The 10,774-nt window shown below is 39.1% G+C and overlaps 1 protein-coding gene across 3 annotated transcripts; it reads left to right on the top strand.

Moving 5' to 3' along the window:
* Window positions 1–196: 196 nt before the first annotated feature.
* On the top strand, window positions 197–10,026 carry STRADB (STE20 related adaptor beta). Of its 3 annotated transcripts, none has more exons than XM_041473384.1 (12): window positions 197–334; window positions 2,862–2,918; window positions 3,256–3,336; window positions 3,701–3,800; window positions 4,417–4,538; window positions 5,043–5,121; window positions 5,583–5,706; window positions 6,146–6,317; window positions 6,742–6,846; window positions 7,073–7,302; window positions 7,884–7,926; window positions 8,398–10,026. In XM_041473384.1, exons 2-12 carry the CDS (start codon window positions 2,907–2,909, stop codon window positions 8,548–8,550), a joined length of 1,221 nt encoding a protein of 406 aa, XP_041329318.1. In that variant the 5' UTR covers window positions 197–334; window positions 2,862–2,906; the 3' UTR covers window positions 8,551–10,026. The 3 variants fall into 3 exon arrangements, with proteins under 3 accessions (XP_041329318.1, XP_041329317.1, XP_041329319.1); XM_041473383.1 differs by having other exon boundaries at window positions 5,013–5,121; XM_041473385.1 differs by lacking the exon at window positions 6,742–6,846 and having other exon boundaries at window positions 5,013–5,121.
* The last annotated feature ends 748 nt before the right edge of the window (window positions 10,027–10,774 follow it).

The raw sequence follows: 10,774 nt of genomic DNA, 5'->3' as shown, positions 1-10,774 counted from the left end.
ATGCGCCGGGTCGCGTGGTGCGGGCGGCCGCCGCCGCTGAGCCCGGCGGGGCCGGGAGCGGGGCGGGGTTCTGGCGGGAGGCGCGGTGGCGGTGTCGGCCCCCGGCCCTGACTCTGGCGGCGGCGGGCAGGAACGGGCGCTGCCGCCCTGTAAGGCTGCTCGGCTGCGCCGAGGCTCCGCGCTGGCCGCGCCCTCTTGCCCCGCTGAGCAGCCGGACGAGCCGGGGAGAGGGAGCGGCGCCCACCGAGCTCGGGAGGCGGCTGCGGGGAGCGGAGCTCTGTCCCGGCCGCCGCGGGAGGCCAGAGGGAGACGGGGGCCCAGCGAGGAAGGCGAGGTACGAACTTAACGGAGCGAGTGAGGAACTGAGGGGGAGCCTGCGGGTCGTCCTTCCGCACTTTCCGGTGCTTTGTCGCGGACGGATCATTTCACTCGAGATACACGACGGAGAGCTGCCTCAGTCACTGCGAACGCTGAAGTAGGAGCTGCAGCTCAGCGTCAGCAGAGCCCAGTAACGCGCGTTCCCGGTACCGGGGCTTCGGCTCCGGGGCTTCGGCTCCGGAGCCTTCACACTCCCCTCGCTCACAGACACAGGTTTCTGTAGGTTTTTCCTGCCCTGCAGTGTTCGCTGGCTGAAGCTTTGGCCAAAGTGCGACGAATGGTTCATTTTACCTGTACAACACTGTCACTATCTACAGTACAAAAAAAAAAAAAAAAAAAATCCTGCCACACAGAAGGAAAAATGTGGGGACAGGGAAAAAGTTTATATGGGGACATGATCCAAAGCCATACTGAAAAATGGAAACTGTGTCAAGCTACATAAGAAAAAAAATCTTAAAATTGTAGTGTTATTTGAATAAATGTGCATTACGGATGTTTCTGTTGGCTGGCTATACATCTTTGAAGTAAATCTACAATAATTTGACTTCGGTATATCATAGTTTATTCTTCAGCTTAGCTTTTCTGGTTTCATATTGCAAGCAGAAGAATAAATTGTCTTGTGTAGCAGAATGAGGCACCTTCTTTCCAAGTAGGAGAAGGATACTGTAGCCATTACAGTGCTAGGCAGTATCCTGAAGCACCTGCATTCTTTTTTTTTTTTTTCCTACTCTGCTACAAACTTCCTTAGTGAAGTTGTGAAGATGTTTAAGTCAAGCGCAGATCCTCTGAAAGTGCCTAGTACCTGGTAGGGATTGACTTTTGTATCCATTTGGTATCTCTAATAAGAAATTACAGCAGATCTTCAGGGTAAAAATTTTACTTCAATGGCTTGGATATTTGGCAATGAATGGAGTGGTGGGGGCTTGTTAGCTTTTGAAGAGTGTTCCCTTGATTAATAGCATACATAATTTAAATGCAGGATATATTCAAGCTTATCTCCTTAATAAACAAAATTATCAGTTTCTGTTATAGTACTTCAGCTTTTATAAGTTAACTTTCATACAAAAATTGCATATTAATATGGAACTATTACCTGTACCTGACTTTTTGTCAGCCACCAAGTAGGATTCCTCATGGTGGCTGGAAAGCTACCTATCAGAAAAGGACCTGGGGCTGCTGTTTGACTGCTGGCTGAACATGAGCCAGCAGTGTGCCCAGGTGGCCAAGGCCAGTGGCATCCTGGTTTGTATCAGCAGTAGTGTGGCCAACAGGAGCTGGGAAGTAATTGTCCCTCTGTACTCACTGGTGAGGCCAGTTTGCATCTCAAGTTCTGCATTCAGTTTTGAGCCCCTTGCAAGAAGAAAGACTTTGAGGCACTGAATCGTGTTCAGAGAAGGGCAGCAGAGCTGGTGAAAGGTCTGGAGCACAAGTATTACAAGGTGTGGCTGAAGGAGTTTAGCCTGGAGAAGAGGAGGCTCAGGGGGACCTTCTTACACTACATTTACCTGAAAGGAGATTATAATCAGGTGGGAGTTTGCCTCTTCTCTCACGTAACAAAAGAAAGGATGACAGTAACTGGCCTCAAGTTGCACCAAGGGAGGTTTAGATTGGATGTTAGGGAAATTTTCTTCACTGAAAGTTTGTCAAGAATTGGAACAGGCTGTCCAGAGAAGCGGTGGAGTCACCGTCCCTGGTAGTGATCAAAAATCATGTAGATGTGGTGCAACGGGACATGGTTTAATGGCAGGTCCGGAAGTGTTAGGTTAATGGTTGGACTCTGTGATCTGTGAGGTCTTTTCCAACCTTAAAGATTTTACTGTTGAAGACTTGCTTATAGCTAAGGTAAAATAGTCCCATTCTGTACTTAGAGAAGCTTTGGTATGCTTTTTAGACATCTCTTCCACTGCCTAAGCCTCCAAAACATCAGACATAAAGTAAGTTTGCTAGAGGACTTTCAGAGGCTACTCTGATCTGTGAGGGAATTGCTTCTCTGTTTTTTTTTAACTGAAATCCCTTACAATACTATTTCCTCGCTCACTTGTGAAATGTAAAGTGCAATTGCTTCTGCCTTGCTTTTTTTTGTGAGCTAGTTCAGCTGCACACAGCCAAGGCAAGATCTGCCTAGCACAGCTGTGCTCCTTTAAAACAAGAGACAATGATTTCTTTTCCTACAAACTGCCAAAGATTCATAAGTCTGTTCTTTTTTACTTTCTGCACTTGTGCAGTTAAATTGTTTGTTCAGAACTGGCAATAAAATTTCTAAACCCATAAACTAAAAAGGAACACTTGAGTTGACATGTAGTCCTCAGTGTGGAGTTTGAAATTGATATGCTACTTAAATAGAAGCAGACTTTCGCTGAGCTGGAGTTCTGGGGTTTTGTGTGTGATAGCTGACAGGAATGCCTCACAGTTCTGGTTAAGGAGATTTAAGTTTATCACAGGTTTATGTATCATTTTACTTTGCTACCTTATTTTTTTTCTAGGATAAATGGGTGTGTATGACTTTTCCCTTGATCTAAAGCGGTTCCATGTCTTGTTTGGTAAGTTCATCTTTAAAAATTTTGGCTGTTATACCTTGTTACCCAGCTATACCTTAATAAAAAGCCCTGGTGAAACGTCTTGCTTGCGGGGATTTCCACAGTGCTGACATGTTTGAACTTCATTGTGTCAGCTTTTGATGAAGGAGGCTTTAGTGTCTCTTCTCTCTAGGTCTGCCATGTGTGCACTTTATGCTGTTTCTTAACCCCTGATTGGTTGACCTGTAGCAGAAGACTTTCTGAACTGTTGCTTATATGGCCTACTTTTTTATATTTTTGCACTGCCATATTTAATAAATTGCAGCAACTCTTCCAATATTTACTTTTTTCTGTTCTTAAGGACTGCTCCTGTATTCTGCGTACACCAGTTGAACCAATCAGACCAGAAGAGCTATCTCAGAGCAGCATCCATGAATGCCTGGTAAGAACAGAAACTTTAACTCCCAAGGTTAAATATAAAGCTGGTGCATATTAAAAAGAGCCTAATTAGGGAGTACTTCTTGAAATGTTGACAATAAAAATAAACAGAGCACTACTGAGGCTTCCACTTTGGTAGAAGACTATAGGTATCTAAGTGTTAATCTTCTGCCAGTTCGAAAACAAACACATACACACAAAACTTGTAACTCATAAAACTAAATCTTAATAATGGTAAAAGTACTAGCTTGAATATTCTTATTTGAGTACTGGACTTTAGCATTAATAATATTTTTGCAATAATTTTAAAAATATAAATTATTTTAAATTACATAGTTATTTTGAGAACTGTTTATTCTCTCTGTTAGGCTGATTCTGATCTAGCCTGGATTCCCCCATCTACAGGAAAGAATGAAATGGTATTTTGCTCTTCTAATGTCTCTCATTATGAACTCCAGCTGGAAATAGGTAACATAAATGGACCTTAAAATATTTCTTCTTCCTGCTATCAATAGTTTATTGCTAATTGCAGTAAATATTATGTTTGTAAAATGAAGGACTGTTCCTGTGTCTCCTTAATTGAGAAAAGTTCAGAGCATTGCTCATATTTTAGTAATCTCTTATTTCGAGATCTAAGACAAATTACCTGAAATTGTCTCTTTGTTTGTGCATGTACTTGTCAGTTTTCAAAATCTGTGGTATGTGACAATAAATCCAGCCTTAAGTAACATCATGTCTTGTAACTTGGCTACCCAACTTGTTTGTTCTAAGGATGGCTGCCTTAGATCCTCCCATGCATGCATATGTTTATGTGAATATGCACACTAAGTGTTCATTTAGATGTATAATGATGCTGACGTATGTTCAAACACTTTTAGTTGTTCTCAAAATAGCAGAACCATGCTTCAATTAATTTGCTGCATATATTTGTCTACAATTATTTAAGGTCTTGGCATTCTGAAACAAAAGGACACACTGCTATCAATTGCAATTCTGAAACTGGAAAATGATCTCTAAATATGAAGGAAACCATGTGATGGCTTATTATGCTTTCCAATGTTAAGGTAGCCATTTCTGGTTTCAGGAAGGAGGTTCAACAATTTAACTTCAGTCTACCTTGCACGGCATACACCTACAGACAGGCAAGTTGCTGTAAGGATCACAGACCTTGAAAATTGCTCTGAAGAGCACTTGAAAGCCTTACAGGTAAAGGAACAGCATTTCTACACAAAGCCCGATGAAGATAGTGAGGAATACATATGAGATTACTGAACAAAGGTAGCCTTTGTTTGAACTGGGACATTTCAGTCAAATTTTTCCCTCCAAAGGAGTAGAATATAATAAACAGAATGCATGTGTGAATTTGAGAGTTGCTTTCTGAAGACCACAGCTGACAATTGCTTTAGAAATTGCTTCTGTAATTGTACAACTTACTTGAGTAACATCTTCTATACTCTTATTTAACACCAGAAGTTTGGACTATGAACAAACCAGATTTACTTCAGACAAATGCAATTATGGGCAAGCTATTTACATTTCTGTTGCAGGCTATGCACATCACCTGCAATCTTGTATAAATGCAGATAAACAGTTCTCTTTACTGATTACTGAATGTAGTTAATGCTATTGGTAGGACTGCTGCTCTGTGGTTAACACATCCACTTTCATTTAATTCCATAGAATGAGGTGGTTTTATCACACTTTTTCCAGCATCCCAACATAATGACATTTTGGACAGTGTTTACAGCTGGAAGCTGGCTTTGGGTCATCTCCCCATTCATGGCCTATGGTAAGAACTGTTAACTGCAATTTTGGAATAGGAGAAAGGGCTGATACAAGTTCGACCACGTGGTCCATGAGAGGTTTTTCTTTAATCATCTCCTGTCTTGTAGGAAAAAAACAGACTCTCCCAAACCATTTAGGGAAGATTTCCTCCCCATTGAAAACTGGTATTTGAACTGCATTAAATTTCACTTAGTCCTAGCACCCACCATGTGAGGAATGGTAACTGGGAGATGCATTTGACTTTATACAGCTTCTGCTAACAGAAGACCTATTTACATTGAATACAGGTTGGGCACAGACTTGCAGTTAAGAGAAGCAGGACATGGGGCATCAGTTACATCCATGTAATAATGCACCAGAATCCATATAGAGTGCTGCTCTTGATGAGTGTATACAGTGAAGGAAACATAGACAAGTCATTTAATAAGACCTGTTTGGCCTAGCTAGGTTTTTTTTCACTTCCAGGTTCAGCTAGACACCTGCTGAAGACTTACTTTCCTGAAGGAATGAGTGAAGCTTTGATAGGGAACATTCTGTTTGGTGCAATCAGAGGATTAAATTACATGCACCAGAATGGATATATTCACAGGTAAGAGAATGTGAATAGATAAGAACTAGAACCTGCATCTTACCTTAAGTACTGTTTCCTTCCTTTTCCTCTATACCTTCTTATATCAGACAGTGCACAAATAACATTTTTTGCAGTAATACAGCAGGATTAATTTTAACAGGAAATGTATTTATACATTTCAAGCCACTTATTACAGGGATTATACATCTGCCTGGCTTTGTCTCTTTGAAGCAGAAGAAAACCAGAGTTATAGAAAGGACTTCCTTAGTTTACACCCCTTGCAGGGAAGAAGGGCCCTTCTCCAATTTCTGGCACTTTTTTCCTGATCATCTCTCTTAATAGAGAGATGAACTCCATGCTAGCATCTCACTATAAATCAATGAAATATGAAAGCTGTTCTGTTCTAGTAGTACTTAGAGTAATTCTTATAACTAAAATTTACCACTTTATGTTACAGGAATATTAAAGCTAGCCACATTCTGATTTCAGAGGATGGGCTGGTTTCTCTCTCTGGCCTAAACAACCTCTACAGTTTAGTTAGCAATGGACAGAAGTCAAAGGTGGTGTATGATTTCCCCCCATTTAGTACATCTGTGCTTCCTTGGCTGAGTCCTGAACTACTGAGACAGGTTAGTATAAATTACATACAATTTTTCCAATTCAAAGTTAGTGGCAGTTCTCAATTTTCAACTTCAGTCTGCTTGTAGAGTTGCAATGAAATATGTTGAACAGCAACTTTTAAAAATACATGTACAAACTGAATTTTTAGTCCTTTTAGAGAGAACCAGTTCTAAAGCTGTTGGTGAGGTGATGCTGTACTAAATCTTTATTTAAAAGATTTACCCAGACCTCCTGGAAACTACTGCAAATCCTGAAACTTGTGTTCAGTACAGCCATCAGATTTCTGAAGAAAGTCTGAGGTTTCACAATTCAATTGCTTCAATACTGTGCAGATTATGGGGTATTAGAATCTTGTATTGAAGCAGGCACTTGTATTCTTGTTAGCACCACTCAGTGGCCTCAGTGATCAGCAGTGGCTTCCTTCTCTCACAGGATTTGTCTGGCTATAACATGAAGTCTGACATTTACAGTGTGGGAATTACAGCATGTGAATTAGCCAATGGACATGTTCCATTTCAAGATATGCCTCGCACTCAGGTATAATGCTAAATTTATCTCTAGTTAAAAACATGCTGAGCATTTTTTTTGTTTTACTCACAGAAACCAGTGCTATTACTGCTGAAGTAGTGGCTGCTTTTTGTTATTTCAAATATGCACGCCTCTTTCTAGAATAAATAATCCTTCCATCCCTGGAGTTTCATAGTTTACCCTGAATAGGCCTGGATAACTGATGAACTGTCCTACTGCTATTCCTTCCTACTAGATGCTGCTGCAAAAGCTGAAAGGTCCCACCTCCTGTCATTGGGATATAAATACCTTTCCCCGGGGGGAATCCAGGATGAAGAATTCCCGATCAGGTGTTGATTCTGGAATTGGTGAGAGCATGACACGCACAATGACCAGTGAAAGACTTCAAATGCCCTTTTCAAAAACATTTTCACCCGCTTTCCACAACTTGGTAGAACTTTGCTTGCAACAGGACCCTGAGAAAAGGTAATGTTCTGGTGAAAACTATTTTTTTTGTCACTTGCACCTAAGACCAAGTATAGCCCACAGCTTAGAATACAGTAATCAGTTGAATGGTGTTAGAGTCAGAATTTCGAAGCAGATGTACAATGTAACACAATATAATACACTTACATTTGTATTTTAAGAATTGTCTTGTCTGGTAAAGGAATCAAACTTTTAAAGTAATTTGACCCCTGAATTTCTTGTAATATAACTGTTCTTTGTAGCAAGTAAAATTGACTTTCAAACGTGTACTTTGTCCAAGAAAAAAAACCCCAGAAACCAGAAATATATGTTTTCGGTTCCGTGTCTCTTTTCAATGAGGCATTAAATTTCTTGTTAAGCAGAAACATTAAAAGGCCTTTAAAAATAGATTTCTTCAGTAGTGCTTTCACTACAAATTGAGGTATAGAATATAAGAATTTTGTGCTGCTTTTCTCATTCTTCACATTTGTCCTGTGGAGGACAAACCACAGGGCTTAAATTTATTTTTCAATGTGGCCCATTATCCAAATGCAGTATTTTACTTTCCAGAACATAATTGTATTGTTCATTTTATGATTCAGGCCATCAGCAAGCAGTTTGCTTTCGCATACGTTCTTCAAACAGGTGAGTTTACTATATTTCATTAAATGACACAGCTGTAACCTAAATAAGCCACAAAAAGAGCTAGATTACAAAGTAATGAAGTTACCTGGAGCCAAAAAGCATACTGTAAGAGCATACCTGCTTCCAATTTTTTTTTTTAACAAAATGGTATCAATAGAGTATAGGAAGCATAAGATTAATCAATTTCCCCATTGATTAAGTTGATTTAACTAAAGAGGCAACCTAACTAATTTTTTTAAATTATTAATATTCTTAATTTAAAGCTGAACTGCACAGCTGATTTCATTAGCTTGACTTGATTAGTCTTGAAAGACTAATAGAGTGGTGAAAGCAAAACCTCTCATCCTTTTGACTTTCAGTACTGTAACATGCAAGAACGTGGCTCTGATTTCACATGCTTTTAATGAAGTCAGTTGCAAAGTTATGAAGACTTTTATGTGCAACTTTATTTTAACTTTTTTTTCTTTCTAGATAAAGGAACAAACACAGAATTCACTACTGTCCCTATTACCACCTCCTATTCAAAATAACAGGTCAGAGTTCTTGGCACTGCCCTCAACAGCAGTTGGGACTGAACTTGGACGTATCGCTACAAATCAAGATGATACAGACTGGGAATTCTAAATAAATACCAATGATACCTCTCCAGTGTTTCAGAGAAGGAAAATGTGATTTGTATTTGCTGCTTTTATATGATTAAAATACAGTTAGACCAAGTATACTTGAAGTGCCATGAAGTGGCTATAATTCATTACCTTCCTCTTGGCATCACAAAATGTAGCGTGCCTCACTCTCTGACTGTAAGGAAAACTGTAAGGTGTATAAAGAATGGCTGAGTGCTCACCTCTCTCTTTCAAAGTCTTCCTTAAGAAGAGAGTCTCTGCTGTAATCTTACTCTGTACTGTATTATCAGCTCATAGTGCTGCAGTCCACATGCCTTTCTGAATTCAGGCCTGGGGTTTGGCTGTGATCATACCTAAACATCTATTTGTCTTTTCATTATGACCCAAATCATTTTAGTAAGGAGAAATCCTCCACTTCCAAGTTGAAATGTGAAACTGCACAGATTACTTGCTTATGTAAATAAATGTTTCTCTCTCAAAAGACATTTTTCTCACTTGACATGCTGTCATTTGCCAAAAGTTAGATATGCATCATTTTTCATGAAGTTCTAATACTGTGTGTTTCCCAAAGAAGTTAAGCTGCTTGGAAGTGGGACCCCTGCTCTTGCATCTGTTCATGTTCTTGGTACAAATCTGGGCTTTTGCACCTCCGTTTATTGTTGTGTCATTTTAGCAGTTAATCTGAGGATGTCTCGCTATGCAAAGTAAGTCTCAAGTTCTAGCAGGTACGGGTTAATTTTTAAGAGTCATATTAAACAATCTAAAGTTACTGTACATATTTTTATTTATACTCTATTCCTGTTCACCACCAGAATTTACCAGAACCCAATACTGTTTTCTTAGAAGAAAAAGGCAACATGCATTAAGCTTCCCTGGCACTGCTGCTGGCAAACAAGCTCCTTCTGCAAGGCACAGTTAAATTCCCATGGATCAATTTGGCCATTCTAAGATCCTAGTGAATTTACCTGTTCTAAGTCAGATGAAAAGCTGTCTTCTCCCTACAATTCAGTAAATTCTCACCTCTCATACTGTACCAGGCAACTCAAACTGAACAAAAGCAGCTTTTTTCTTTTAAAAACCTGGATATTCTCATAGTGTTGTAGCAAAAGTTGTGTCCCAAAGGCACTAATACTTTGCTGATGGAAGCATTATGATGGTAAAAAAGTATAAATAGATATTGGATGGATATATTTTAAATTTTCGACATAAACAACATTCCACATGAGTCTTCAAGCCTTCCATAGCTGAGCAGACCTGTAGCCAACCTTAAGAATACTGCTGTATTGCCAGCAGCTTTGCTACAAGGCCTTGAAGACCAAATGATTCACATACAAACCTGAGAGACACATAAAATTCTACATGACCACATAAAAGTATCAGCAAAAAACTTGATTCTACTCATCATGCTGTGAAGAGAGCTCTATATTCCTAAACTTAACATGTGAAACTTGAGATTAAAAACCTATCAATAAACTTACCCTATCTGTCTCCATTTATATTTGTAATTCTCAGACTTCTGTTTTCACCATAGTCCAGCCATACTAACAGCTTCTTGTTACTACAGGAAAAAAAATCTATTTCAATCATTAGGTAAGGAAATAGTTGTCGAAACCAGAAAATTATTCTGATTTTAAAATATTAATAACTTAATTGTGTACTCTTGGAGAAGATAGTATTTCCTGTGAACCCCATATTCTTAATTCTTAACCATTACAGATTTGGACTGTTTGCAAGTTGAATACTTTAGATAGCATCTGCAAGTAACTTTTCACTAACATAGTACATGTAAAAAGCAAGTAAAATAAGTGAGAACACACATCAAGTTCTACATATTTTAAATACAGACCTCTGAATAAATATTACTACTATTAAAACATGTAGAAAATTTCAGGCAGCTTAACTGCTAATATTTTCAAGCTTCTTCTCTTGCAACAAGTGTCGTGGACTCTATAAAAATGAACTTGGGTACTAATAACAATGTCAGTACAAAGTTTTTCAAACCACTGTGCGTTCCAGTGGAGTTACTTTGCTGCCCTCTCTGTGGAAAAAAATTAAAAACATTTCTAAACACTGTTCCAATTTCTGTACTGACATTATGAAAATCAAACCAAAATTTTTTAAGTTAAAAGCCCACAAGTCTTTACTCTTAGAACTACCGCTGCTCAACAACTGTGTCTCTTCAAACAAAAGCAATTAAGAGGCACTGTGACTTCTTAAAATAACCA

The sequence above is a fragment of the Pyrgilauda ruficollis genome, unplaced genomic scaffold (assembly GCF_017590135.1).
Source record: "Pyrgilauda ruficollis isolate IOZ18807 unplaced genomic scaffold, ASM1759013v1 scaffold3, whole genome shotgun sequence".
NCBI classification, from domain to species: Eukaryota; Metazoa; Chordata; class Aves; order Passeriformes; family Passeridae; genus Pyrgilauda; species Pyrgilauda ruficollis.
Note: the sequence above shows the minus strand (reverse complement) of the source record. Positions and strands in the feature narration are given on the sequence as shown.